General features: G+C 42.3%; 1 protein-coding gene across 2 annotated transcripts; it reads right to left on the reverse strand.

Moving 5' to 3' along the window:
• Positions 1–936: 936 nt before the first annotated feature.
• psmc5 (proteasome 26S subunit, ATPase 5) lies at positions 937–13,548 on the reverse strand. 2 transcript variants are annotated; one of them, XM_017682068.2, is made up of 12 exons: positions 13,417–13,548; positions 12,141–12,212; positions 9,761–9,830; positions 8,624–8,721; positions 8,453–8,509; positions 6,814–7,044; positions 5,157–5,283; positions 4,583–4,773; positions 3,931–4,029; positions 3,713–3,823; positions 2,438–2,524; positions 937–1,107 (listed from the first exon to the last, which is right to left on the reverse strand). In XM_017682068.2, exons 1-12 carry the CDS (start codon positions 13,438–13,440, stop codon positions 1,054–1,056), a joined length of 1,221 nt encoding a protein of 406 aa, XP_017537557.1. In that variant the 5' UTR covers positions 13,441–13,548; the 3' UTR covers positions 937–1,053. The 2 variants fall into 2 exon arrangements, with proteins under 2 accessions (XP_017537557.1, XP_017537558.1); XM_017682069.2 differs by lacking the exon at positions 13,417–13,548 and adding an exon at positions 13,236–13,255.
• Between the last annotated feature and the right edge of the window lie 955 nt (positions 13,549–14,503).

Here is a 14,503-nt window from a genome sequence, read left to right on the forward strand (position 1 = left end):
AATCGCTTCTCATGCGCCAGCTTTGCTTTTTTCCCCATTCCACCTTAAATGAACAGAATGTAACTGATCATTTACTGTGTTGAACGATCAGCAGAGCTTTATTTTACTGATTTAGTTTTACCTAGAAAATCTAGTTCTGCTGTGGAGCCGCAAAACAACGCACTAAAGCAAACTGGATATAAAAAATTAGAGCTAGCTTTTTAAGGGGTCAAAATTAAAGTCTGTGGTGTTAGTTAGCAGGTAACATTTTGGTCTGCTAACATTATCTAGCTACGCTGCCAATATCTAACTGTAAAATTTTACTGAACCCCAATTACACCATATATAATCTTGTGGCTCATGGAAGGACCATTTTAGCTAATTTACACTTAAAATCAGTCATTGGCTGATGCGGCAAGCGGTTTGGCTCTTTATCTTGTGGACTTTGTTCGCAGACAGACACCATGTTGAGTCTTATGAGCTTTCCCACTCATATTTTTACCAGTGATGGGCCTCCTCGTTTATAAATGTCCCTGAAATGGAACATCAATGTCTGTAATCATCACAGCAGAACGGTGTAGAAGGGTGAACAGCCCATGTGTTTGCTAGGGTTTATGGGTACAAATGCAGCCTGGGCCACAAAAGACTAAGGTCAAATGCCACAGGCATTCAGGGTAATCTGCAGAGGTAATGCTAACAAGGCTAATGAGAGTTGCCATTGCTAGCAGCAATGACCGGCTGCTAGCAGGTCACTTGACAAGTTCCATTATCGTTGGATCTCTAACAACTCAGACAAAACATGCATGAAACACACCTCAAAACATAGCAACACTGTGACTTTGACTACGTTCTTAAACATCTGAACCAAAATCTCTTCAGTGAAAACGTATCAGCCTAAATAGTTAATATAAAACACCCATTTGTGCCAAGAGACGTAGAATAAGACGGACAAGTTGAACCAATTCTCAGCAGGAGATACCATTTATTTAAAATAAATTTAGGTAACAACTATAAACCAAGTCACAGAAGAAAACAGAACAATATAGATGAGGCTCCAAGGTGCTGCTGAACGGTCTATTTCCAGAGCTTCTTGATGGACATGTTCTTCTCGCTGTCTTTCTGCATCACCTGTAGACAGAAAGTTCTGTTTTAATCTTGAAAAATTCAGGTCCAGTACATATGTGTACAGTCAAAGGCTATAGCTCATCTGTTGTTCAGAGCTCTGCTACCCGACTCAAGTGTAATACACAGAGGTTTCGGGCTGGGTTTGGTTCAACGTCAGGCTCAGTCTGGCTCTCTCTCGGGGTCCCTCTCCCTCAGGCTCTCAGCCTGCCCGTCTCTTCTCTTGGGATCTCGGGCTCTCCGTCTGTTTCTTGGGCTCCTGGTCTGTCTCGCTCTTTCTCTCCCAGGTTTTGTCTGTCTCTTTCTTTCACGGGCTGCCTATCTGTCTTACTCTTCCCCTCTCGGCCTCTCTTATTACGTCTCATTCTCTCACTCTCTCTTTCGGGCTCTCTGTCTCACTCTTTTTCGCTTGGGCTCTCTGTCTCACTCAGGCTCTTTCTCTCTCGGGATCTTGGTCTGTCTCACTCTTTTCTCTCTCAGTCTGTCTCTCTCATTCTCTTGGGCTCCTGGTCTGTCACTCTCGGTCATGTTACCTGCTCACCATGGGTGCTCTGGCCCATCACGCACTAACGGGATATATGACAGGAGAGTGGATGCTGTTTTCTGCCAAGTACAATTCAACAGAATTTGCTAGCATTTATCAAGTAAATTATATGGAATTTACTACTAAAACAATAACCAGTTGTTTATCATCAGTAATTTCTGTGTAAAATACTCATTTATCCCAGCAACTCAAGTGCTTAGTAACAAAGCCCAGTCCTGTTAAACCATGTCTGAGACCATCCATCACTGTTGTGGATGTGGGGTCAGGTTCGGGCTCCATTTTCAAGACCGCACTGACCTCAACTACTACTGGACAATTCATTAGTTCATTCATTAGTTTTTAAACCACAGAACCAATGTTGTCCACAGGGCCGATGTTGTCCACAGGGCCGATCTGGGTGGTGGTCCATTCTCAGCACAGCACTCGCACTGACATGGTACAGTGTGTGTAGTGCCGGTACAACTGGACCAAACACACTGTCGCTGCTGAGTTGGGAGTGGACCACTGCCCAAAAAATATCCAGCCATGACCGGCTGTGTGGTCAGAAACTGACCCCTGATCAAAGGGCTTGAGGACGACTAACAAATCGTGCATCATCTGATGGATTACAGTCCATCTGTGCATCAGCAATCAGTTTTTAAAATGTGAACACAGTACGTGAGGTCCATTAAACAAAGCTTTTTACACTAAAATGCAGCCAAAGGGGTCTTCCAGGCGAGTTCTCTTAAAGCTACACTTTAGCAGTGCAGCAAAAATATCAAAGTTCATTTCAAGCGAATTAACTGGACAAACCTTTGCGACCGCCATCTCAAAATCTTCCTGGGTTACATGAACTCTCCTCTCTCTCAGGGCGTACATACCAGCCTCTGTGCAAACACCCTAAGGACAGAAATGAGCGATTAAACATGTCCAGCTACAAAACAAGTGTATATAATGTGGAATTACGCTGGGGATGATAAAGTGCCCCAACATTCTAACATGCAGACTAGGAAATCACACCAGCAGAGCTGCCTGGGCTCTTGCCAAGCTGCTTTCAATGATGCTAAACCTGCTAGTGACACCTGCCTACTAAACTACCTTCATAGGATCTTCAGTTAACTGGAGTGGTAAGATAATAAGTGGTCTATCAGAGATGTTTGACCTCAAAGTATATGGTTAATTTTCTTTATGGAATTATTGCACCTTAAATTACCACATTTGTACACCGATCAGGCATAACATTGACCACCACCTTGTTTCTACGCTTATTGTCCATTTTATCAGCTCCACCAACACTGACACAGTGGTTGTATTAGTGTGTGTTGTGCTGGAGCGAGTGGATCAGACACAGTAGTGCTGCTGGAGTTTTTAAACACTGTCCACTCACTGTCGACTTCATTAGACATTCCTACCTTGTCGGTCCACCTTATAGATGTAAAATCAGAGACGATAGCACGTCTGCTGCTGTACACTGTGTTGGTCATCCTCTAGTCCATCATCAGTGGTCACAGGACGCTGCCCACAGGATGCTGTAGGCTGGATGTTTTTTGGTTGGTGGACTATTCTCAGTCCAGGAGCGACACTGAGGTGTTTAAAAACTCCAGCAACACTGCTGTGTCTGATCCACTCAGACCAGCACAACACACACCAACACACCACCACGTCAGTGTTACTGCAGTGCTGAGAATGATCCACCACCCAAATAGAACCTGCACTGTGAGGGTTCATGGAGGTCCTGACCAATGAAGAAGAGGGTAAAAGGGGGCTAACAAAGTATCAGCGAAAGAGATGGACTACAGTCTGTAACTGTAGAACTACAAAGTGCAGCTATACAGTAAGTGGAGCTGATAAGATGGTGAAATAGCATAGATGTTAGGCCTGACCGGTGTATATCTCTGTACAAATGTATTTTAATAAATGCATTGTAGACCTACCCCTTGTTAAACAATGTTAAAAATGTCTCAGACACCAGGCAGCGAATTCATATCCATTTCATGTAATAACTTTCTGTGATGGAGCTTTTAGAGCTTTTACTCAACTACAGAAGCAAATGACTTCTTTAGCTACATGCTGAGTCGGGTACCTTACCTTGACCTCAGCGCCTGAGGCCCCTGGCATCAGCTCGGCAATTTTCCGCAGGTTTATTCCACGGGTCAGGTTCATCTTCCGGGAATGGATCTTCAAAATGTCCAAACGAGCCTGGCAAGAAAGGACGACTGTGAAATCTGAAGAATGCTGCACGATTTCACTGTAGAAAAAAATTCTGCTGTGGTCATTGAGTGTGTGTGTGTGCGCGCAGGACCGACCTCCTCGTTGGGAGGGGGGAACTCTATCTTCCTGTCGATACGGCCAGGTCTCAGCAGAGCCGAGTCCAGAATGTCAATACGATTAGTGGCCATGATGACCTGTAGACAGACAGATAGACTGAATGATTTACTGTCACTTCTCCAGTGTTAAAGTGTTGAGGGCAGGACTCATCTGAAAACATCTGCTGCCAATGTAAAAAGTACAAATCTAAAAGTGTAAATAATGATAAGCAACCTAAAGACTGTCTTCAGATTAAAGTTTAATGGAATCCTGGAACCAGTGACAGATGTTAATAAGTGTATTATAATAATATAATAAGTGTGTAATAGAGTATTATTGTATACTGATTCTGCACAGATGAAACTTCAGCACATTGTGTTTTAATTGTATTATTAGATGCACTGGACACATGCACCAAGCACAACGCTGGAAAGCAGAACCCTAAACAGTACAATTAAGCCTTGGGTTCACCACACGACTACTGAAGTCTTAACAGCTTATAAGAAGACTGGGTGCTTCACACTATGCAGTCAAGTAGCATAACCTCAGCTTTAGCTGAAGCTTTGCTATATAAACTAACAAACAAGTCATAGAACCTTAAATGAAACCATGTGTTCACCACACAGACACAAGAAGCTGATTTCCTCACACCTTAATGTTCTTGGTGGCCTCGAAGCCATCCAGCTGGTTGAGGAGCTCCAGCATGGTCCTCTGCACCTCGCTGTCGCCCCCAGAGCCTCCCTCCAGACGCGAGGAGCCAATAGAGTCAATCTCATCCATGAAGATGATGGAAGGCGCATGCTCACGGGCCATAACGAACAGCTCACGCACCATACGGGCGCCTGCAACAACAAAAGGAGAGTTAGAGATGAGACAAGCAAATCAAGCGAAGACTTCTCATAAAGAAGTCATTTAGAGATTTTCATAGACTTTTTTTGGCTGAATTTAATTATATAACATGAAAGATGTCAGAATGAGCAGAACAAGTAAAAATGACTGGTTTAATGTATTTGCTTAGGGCGGTCAGTCACACAAACAAACGTGACCTTTTAATTGTATTTAATTATCTTTATCTAGAGCAGTGGTTCTCAGTCTTGGAGCAACACTGCACAATTCAGAATTTTGAAGCTCTAAGACGTTCAGAAAGATCTTCTTAATAAGCTGATGAGTTAAATCAGGGGGATCTACTGGGTCTACGAGACAGCTCAGCCGGGCTCCTGCTTACCCTCGCCAATGAACTTCTGCACCAGCTCTGAGCCGGACACCCTGATGAAGGTGCAGTCTGTGTGGTGAGCCACAGCTCTGGCCAGCAAGGTCTTTCCTGTGCCGGGTGGTCCATACAACAGCACCCCCTGCAGGAGGAGCAAGAATAAAGCATGTGTTTCTCACACAGAATACAAAACGGGAGAAAAAGACTGCTGAAAGTTTGACAGAAAACTTGCTACACATAATGGAAATTGAACAAAACATTTCTAAGGTAAACTATAAAATGTTTTTCTTTTAAATAAATAAATAAATAAATAAATAAATAAGCAAACAAAGTCACACTGCCTCTATTCAGTGTAGCCTTAAGCTACAGCCTGCAAATGTGTTTGCTAGCCAGTGTAGTGAGTTGGAGATTAAAACCTCCAAGCTACTGAGTTTTTGTTGACTGCTGTTTTAAAATAAGATAATCGTTTATTAGTCCCACAATGGGGAAAGTCTTACTGCTGCATCAACAAAGGGATAACAAGGCACTCAAGAAGAGAATCAACCAGCAAGTAATTAAGTAATTACTTAACAAGGTTTTAGGGTTTTAGAGTTGAGTTTTATATATATATATATATATATATATATATATATATATATATATGCATGCATACATACATACACACACACACACACAGGGTGGAGGAGGGTTCACTATGCATGTGAATTTTAAGCTAACCCTGTTCAGGACATACATGCTTGTGAATCCACCCTCGTCATATACAGTAAATGTAAGTAGACTACATTACATCACTCATATACCGTATCTGATGTTAGACTGAATTGCTCCGTAGGACGTATTCATACCCATGACTAAGTTTGTCAGTTAATAATTTACAGACCACTGAAGTCGTTGACGTCATTCTGTAGTCGGCGCCGTGCTCTTATGCCCATATTAGTAACTCCGGGTGTAAAAGGAAATTTCTGTTGCATCCTGTCGTCAAAAATGTTCCAGAGCCAATACGTTTTTTCCAATGGACATTTTTCTCCCAAACATCTCTGGATTGGGAATTATGAGGTCATTAAAAGAGCTGAAATATGATGGTCCATGTAAGCTGATGGTATTACACATGTATTTACGTAATTGGACTGGCAGCCAGCCAAAAAAAAAAAAAAAAGCATGCAAATCAGCACGTTCTGCTAGGTGTGGTAGCCCTACAAGCTGACCAGAAATCAGGCTACTAAACTCAACACGGCCAGATAGAAAGTGGTTTTCACCTCTTTTAATAATCCTCTGGTCATCCTTAAAGACAGCCGACAAAGTGATACGACCGCCACAGAGCAGTCTAACTAAGCATGAGCATATCTTTAGTACAGCACAGGAACTCAGCTTTTAAATATTTTATTATGTTGTAATGTTTTAAGATGATTTAGGGAATCAATATCTGAAGTATTCTATTAATGCTGGTAACATTTTCTGATAAAGGTAGTTTGCCAGCTTCTTGTCCAAATTTTCCATTTCCACCTTAAATGGTGCAGCACTTGAACAAGAAACTGGTGAAGAGGAAGCCGAGTTCCAAATACGAACGACAATGACAGGACATGATGGTCTATTATTGATTGGTTGATTATCAGTCAAAGAAATATGCCAGTATTCAGATCCCTACGTGCCATCACCAACTTCATCCTCTCACCTTTGGCTGTGCAATTCCAAGGGCCTCGAACAGCTCAGGATGCTTCACTGGTAACTCAATCACTTCCTTGATCTCTTTGATCTGCTTGTCCAGGCCGCCAATCATCTCGTAAGTGGAGTCAGGCACCTTCTCGACCATCATCAGGGAAACCAGGGGGTCCACTTTGTTGGGAAGGATCTTGTGCAGCGTGTAGCTGTCATTACGAAGTGCAACACGGCAATTTGGAGTCACCTGTTGGGAAAACGTTTCACATTTCGCAAACTTGTACTGGCTACATTTTCTTAAATTGACTAACATCACATATACAATCAAAAAAAATAAAGGGAACACAAACAACACAATATAACTCCAAGTAAATCAAACCTCTGTGAAATCAAACTGTCCACTTAGGAAGCAACACTGCCTGACAATCAATTTCACAGCTGTTGTGTCCAAAGGCTGGAGGCACTACCAGGAGACAGGCCAGTACACCAGGAGACGTGGAGGAGGCTGTAGGAGGGCAACAACCCAGCAGCAGGACCGCTACCTCCACCTTTGTGCAAGGAGGAACAGGAGGAGCACTGCCAGAGCCCTGCAAAATGAGTGCAGGACGCTTGGCATTTGCCAGAGAACACCAGGATTGGCAAATTCTCCACTGGCTCCCTGTGCTCTTCACAGATGAAAGCAGGTTCACACTGAGCACATGTCACAGACGTGACAGAGTCTGGAGACGCCGTGGAGAGCGATCTGCTGCCTGCAACATCCTTCAGCATGACCGGTTTGGCAGTGGGTCAGTAATGGTTTGGGGTGGCATTTCTTTGGAGGGCTGCAAAGCCCTCCATGTGCTCGCCAGAGGTAGCCTGACTGCCATTAGGTACCGAGATGAGATCCTCAGACCCCTTGTGAGACCATATGCTGGTGCGGTTGGCCCTGGGTTCCTCCTAATGCAGGACAATGCTAGACCTCATGTGGCTGGAGTGTGTCAGTAGTTCCTGCAAGATGAAGGCATTGAAGCTATGGACTGGCCCGCCCGTTCCCCAGACCTGAATCCGACTGAACACATCTGGGACATCATGTCTCGCTCCATCCACCAACGCCACGCTGCACCACAGACTATGCAGGAGTTGACGGATGCTTTAGTCCAGGTCTGGAAGAAGATCTCTCAGGAGACCATCCGCCACCTCATCAGGAGCATGCCCAGGCGTTGTAGGGAGGTCATACAGGCACGTGGAGGCCACACACAATACTGAGCCTCAATTTGACTTGTTTTAAGGACATTACATCAAAGTTGGATCACCCTGTCGTGTGTTTTTCCACTTTAATTTTGTGTGTGGCTCCAAATCCAGGCCTCCATTGGTTAATAAATTTGATTTCCAATGATGATTTTTGTGTGATTTTGTTGTCGGCACATTCAACTTTGTATAGAACAAAGTATTCAATGAGAATATTTCATTCATTCACATCTAGGATGTGTTATTTCAGTGTTCCCTTTATTTTTTTGAGCAATGTACTAGCAATAAAACTGAAGTCACTGTTGGAGTAAAAGGTTTAGAACCAATGTTTTCAATAGTAAATTCAACTTTATAGGAGTCAAGTAATAATAAGTACATGACAAGCCTCACAATCGCCACAAAGAAATAAACCAAGAAACAAGACTCACATCATTGATGTCAATGTTCTTGTCCACATCCACCACAAATTTCCCCTCAGGATGAACCTTAAAATAAATGTAAAAATGATTTCAAGTAGAAAAAGACAACAGAACAGTACAAATCACAAGGAAGACCAAATTAAACAAATAAGACAAATATAAAAATTCAGCACACCACACCTTCACCAGGACTTTCTTCTTGTCCATAGCTCGGACCACCTCACCCACATAGGAGCCCTGCTCTTGCAGCAGCTGCAGCTCCTCCCGCAGGAGACGCACTGAAAAGCAACACATGCAACTTCAGCAACTTCACAAAAATACAGTTTTGGTTTTTGCCCCGACTGACAAACACATTTCATACACAAATAGAGCAGAAATGAACAAAGACATCTTTAACAGGTTTGTGTACCATAAACCCTCTACGGCATGAATTATTACTTAAACATGATAAAATGTTTGTTTTTCAAAATTCTTTAAATATTAAAAAAAAATTCTAACATTTTTGTGGGTTACTTGGTAACAAGAACAAATAAATCTAACTTATACTCAGTGAAATGTATGACCAAATATTTACAAATATTGGAAATGTATACCATTTCAATTGGTATTTGGAATGTATGGTAATAACAACTTCATAATGAAAAAGCCTGGTCATGTGATGTCATGACATTTGTCCTTTCAAAGTAAAAGACCCTTTTCCCACAATTACATAGGAAACCACAGATTTTATATTACTGTTTTTTAGTCAAATTAAGATAAAGTAATTGCTGCAGTAGAGGGTTAAAATGTTTTCAACATCTCCACCAGATACCTTAATTTCAAAGCCAATTCCTGAACATGTTTGCCAACACTTACAGACCAATAGTGGCTGTGACTTAAGCCAGAAATGACAAACGTCCTGGAAGTATTTTTACTGACTGTAACGGATTACAGACAAATCAAGAGGTGCAGGGGTAAATAATGTGCCAAGATTGACCACTTGGGTACTGAATTTCAGTACTGAATGAATATTTTGATACTCGGTAGTACTGAAGTAATTTAGTCAGTGATAATAGGTACTGATTTGACCCAGCCCCTAATTAATAAATTAATCTCAGGAGCAGAAAATATACAGATTAGTCAACATATAGATTCTGTCGTTTCTGTAAATAAAACACTTTGAGGGCATTTTTTTTGTACTTTTACAGCGTTTAGTGCTGAAAATTAGCAGGGATAAAACACAAAAGTTAGCCCTGGTGTCTTAACACTCATCAGTGCACGACAGCTCAACCCCTAAACACACACTCAAGGTAAAGGTAGCACAGGTGTTGGCTCTACCTTTGGCATTTAGCTCGTTCCTCTGGGCCTGCAGACGTCTGAGATTCTGGCTCTTTTCATTCACCGTCAACTGCAGAAACAAAACACGCTTAATGTTTCAATCTTGTCTAACAACCATTATAAAGTGTGAATCAACCGTCTTCAAACAAACATGAGTGTCACTAAAGGCATCATTCAATGGTTTCCACAAAACAAGAAAAAAAAACAAACACCTGGTCATGCAACAATTAGACCTTCTGTTTACGTTAACATTATTTACAGGTAATAAATTTAAATATGCACTTTTCTGCTCATTCTAATGTTCACTCTTTATTTGCAGAGTTTAACATATTAGAAAAAGTCAACAGATAAGATTCAGAATGTGCCACAAATTTGGCACAGTCTACATTTTGTGGGCTATTCCCATAAACCAAGTAACATGTTTGGGTCCATAGTACAACTCAATGACAAGGCTACAATCACACAGCAGGCAAAAGTGGCCCAAACCTGATATGGTTTTTTGTTTGTTTGTTCATAGTATCTTTTAAATGTGATCCGTACGCGACATCAGTCTGAACAGAACAGCTACAAAACTGACCCGCATTTGCAAAAGAACAGTGCTTCATGTGGCTCATCCAGAGGTAAACAATCACAACCGCCAACGAACGACAGCCGCTACTGGAGGACTCAGCTTCATCTTCACCAGCATCACAGGAGACATCATGAAGCTTCACTGACTGACAGCTGGGCTCATCACCCAGAATGCGCTCAAGATCACAGTAAAAAGGGTGCAGTCACTTCTCTGGTTCACATCCTCGGATTCTTTAAACTGTTCTCTGACACCGCAGCCTTGTTCAGCCGTTTGTTAGAAACCTCTTCAAACACAGAGGGTTTGGATGAGTCTCTTTAATCCTTTTGTGCAGAAACAACAAATGGCTGATTAGACTGGGTCGAACCGCTGCATATCGGAGACATATCGTATTTCAGTATCATGTATGAAAGCGTCTCAATTCGGGGGTGAAAATCTGAGATTCAGTGATTTTTTTTCCTGTTCATACTGCCTCACAGAAAAAACTGGATTTGGGCGAATTTTACCTGCTGTGAGAACTGCTGATTCCAGTTAAATCAGTTGGTTTTAGTCTTAAAACTGCTGATCAGGTGGCCTACTGCTTAGAATGAAAACCTGCAGCCACAAAAGCCCTTTGAGGATAAGATTGGACACCCCTGACTTCAGACACACAGCCTAATAATCCGTTAATAGTCAGACTAACAGCTCAATCAGAACAGAATATGTCCATGTAAACACCTTAATCGGAATAGACTAGTCTGATTGAGGCCATTCAGAATACGTACTCTATACGGCTGATTGTGGGTAATCCCGTAAATAATCTATTAAAAAGAATAATATCTGTGTAAACGCCTGTACCTGATTACATTCCCTATCGGAAAGTTTAAGTCAGTTCTGAATGTGTGTCGCGTCATAGTGAAAGTTTACAACATTCAACACGGCGGAGCAGAAACTGGTCTGCAGAGGAGACGAAGTTTATGCTCTGAGCTTTAAAAGGTGGTGGTGAGACGGACGTCCAGCTTGTGTCTCAGAACAGGACGTCTTTCTCTCTGCCTTCTTTAATAAGGATGTTTTCCTGAGTCGGACATCATTTTAAAGTGATTATAAAACACAAGCATTGCTCACTGCTGCTCATCTCACTCTGACTGGACTCGTGTGATGTTCGCTGTCATGGCAACAGTTACACTAATTGGTTCTCCACGCATGCGCGTCATTTTGCATCGGATTACTTGTAGTGTTCATGTTAACAGAGATTTTCCTTCAGATTGTTGAGTAGAGTGAGAATAAACACCTCAGTCTGAATCCATAAACAGAATGTATTCAATCGGATTGGCAGAAATCTTTGCACAGACACTGATGTACAGAAACGCATCACAGTCCAAAACATTCAAATGAGCAAAAATCAATACAATGAGGAGAGATGATCAGGTCTGCCTGGTCTCTTCAAATAACAGAAACGGTAGCAGAACTGAACCGCTTTATCAGGGATACCTTAAGACTCTGGGACATGCATTTCACACAAAGACAAACATCATCCTAAAACACTTGATCTGAGGAAAATGTTGGACTCTTCCTTTAACAACAAATTTAATTTTGGAAAACATGCCACAAATACAAAATCTACTCCTCTTAAACTCTAACGACAAGGATTATAATCCATAGACAAAGTGAAGGTACACACAGCTACTGTACCACTCTGACTTTGTTTACATCTCACTGGCTGAATTACACACCAATTTTGAAAAATGAGTGCAATTTCTCTTCAAATCTACTTAAATGCACAAAAGTGGGAACCCTGAAGACCCAAGCTTATAAAATAAAGGTTTTCCTCACCTGTAACTCCTCTATTTTGGACAGGTAGTACTGTCGGAGGCCAGAGCCGCCTTTGCTCTCCTCCAACTCCATCTGAGGAGCATTAACATCAGAACAAAATCAGAACCAGAGCCAGCTACACAGTTAAAAAACGGTTCTCCAAGAGTTCTTTAGTAAAGGCAGTGGTCATACATAGAACCACGAGCTCTATATAGAACCATTTCATGCTTAAATGGCTCTTCAGACTGACAGAGAATGTGTTGTGTATGATTCTATGAAAGAACTATGGTTCTATACAGCACCAAATGGTTCTAACGCCACATCGTGACAACAGCACAACCATCTCGGTGCTGTATAGCGAACCTACAAGCCTTTTCAATAGAAGATCCTACATAGGGCCATATAGACCACACGCTCCACCAATCTGAAGAACCACTTCACCAGGGATGACATGGTTCTACATGGAACTCATAATTCTCAACAGAACCATTACCTTTACCCAAGAACCCTTGAAGAACCATTAAGTGTGTACAAGAGGTAAAATTAGGCGTGCGGAGACACTTCAGCAGCATTAGCAAGCCGAGTTCAAATAAAAGGACAGAATCAGAACAAGTAACATCAACTAATGAAACGAGGTATGTGTGAAAAAGTGAGAACAAAGCAAAGAAACAAAAGGCAAAACACTCAATTATGAAATAATGTCATTTAGCTAAAGTTACAACACTTAAACTCGGTTTTACTGCCCAGTCTGAGAAGCTGAAGTTAGCTTCTCATTCCAATTTTTTCAGTTCCACCTTAAATGGTCCAGCACTTGAATAGAGTTACGTTCGGGCTCCCGCGGCCCCCGAACGTAACTCTATCGGACTGCCACACCATTTAAGGTGGAACGGAGAATTCCAATAGGGAAGCCAAGTTCAGCCTCATAAGTTAGCGCTAACTGATAGACGTCGCATTAAAAAGCCCAAGCTTAACTGCAGCTGCCACTCCGGCTGGTCTGTCTACATTAGAAGTTAATAACGTAAGAAATAAAATAAGGTTAGTTAAGAGCGGCTCTGTTAGCACGCTAACGTTAGCATTAGCCGACCGCCGTTTACTACAGCGCGACCGTTAGCCTACCAGCTAACAATGAGACAGCAAAGCGGCGTTCCGGCTCAAAAATAACAAACCGGAGAGACACTTTTCTCTCGCTTTCCAGCTCCGCGTATTAAATAATCGCGTATGAAAGGTGTAAATCGGTCCGAAGAGCCCTCCTTGCGAGCCGCGCGGTCTTTAATATATTAAAATCTGAAGCACTTACATGGTCGAGTCCGTCCAGTGCCATTTTAAGCACAGCTCCAACGCTCAGCACTGCTAGTTTTGCAGGAGCTCGGCGGCGCCCTCCAGCGGAGCCCTCCGCCACTGCACGATTCACGATATACGGTGAAATCAGAGCCGGTGACCGGGAGTCCAGCCACCTCCTGCTCTCATCGCAAGCACTGCAAAACGCCAGGGGGCGCCCGTGAGCGAGTCCCCAGTGAATGGGGGTAGGTAAATGGAGTTAAACAGCTAAAAACTCAAAAGTTAATAGTTAATAGTTAACTCAAAAGAGTTAATAACCACTTGTCCAGGGACTTCCTTTAAATTTAGAAAGTAGAAAGATGTATTTAACTAAAAAAACAAAGAAAATCTACCCGTTTATTTATTTCTGTTCGATGTCAAACGGGTTTTGGCCAGTAGGGCGCTAGCATTACTGCTACGTAGTGCTGTTCAACGCTAGAGGGCGCTCCCGAGCGACTCCAAGATGAACAGGTTAAGATGGCGAATTTGAGCAAAGTCAGTTTATAAATGCTTAAACGTTTTTAAGATATAAGAATGCGATAATGTCCTGACCAGCATAAAACATTTTAACACCGCTGTTATGTTTTTAAGAGCTTTTAAACTCGAGCTATAATAGTTTAAAGCAGCGCCTCATGTAGGCCCATGACGTCAGTGAGCGCGAACAGCCAATGAGCTGCTCCGCTCGCCAGTCAATCATCACGCTCTAGCAGTAAAGCCCGCCCCCTGCTGCCCCAAACCCGTTCGCTGTAGAATAAATGGAAATGTATCAGTAAGATTTCTTTCTTTCTTTTTTTTTAGTGAAATACATCCTTCTACTTTCTAAAATTAAAGGAAAGATCTGGACGAATGATTAGAAATTATTTAAACTTTTTATTTTTAGCCGTTTAGCTCCATTCACTTGCATTCCTCTGCTGTTTTGCAGATGCTAACATGTCAGCACTCAATGTTATATAACAGGGGAAATAGGAAGTGGCCAGGATCCTCATAAACCAGCTCTGGTGCCGATTGGTTGGCATCACTACAAATGAGTGATGATTGTTGAGCTGATGACTTTGCAGTCATCATAA

Source organism: Pygocentrus nattereri, chromosome 13 (assembly GCF_015220715.1).
Source record: "Pygocentrus nattereri isolate fPygNat1 chromosome 13, fPygNat1.pri, whole genome shotgun sequence".
Taxonomy (NCBI): Eukaryota; Metazoa; Chordata; class Actinopteri; order Characiformes; family Serrasalmidae; genus Pygocentrus; species Pygocentrus nattereri.

Coding starts and splice junctions, on each gene's coding strand:
- psmc5 (XM_017682068.2), bottom strand. CDS start 13,440: ATGGCACTGGACGGACTCGACCAT. Junction 8,722..9,760: donor GAACGAGCTAAATGCCAAAG/GTAGAGCCAACA, acceptor GTTGCTTTTCAG/TGCGTCTCCTGCGGGAGGAG. Junction 5,284..6,813: donor TTGGAATTGCACAGCCAAAG/GTGAGAGGATGA, acceptor CTCCTCCTGCAG/GGGGTGCTGTTGTATGGACC.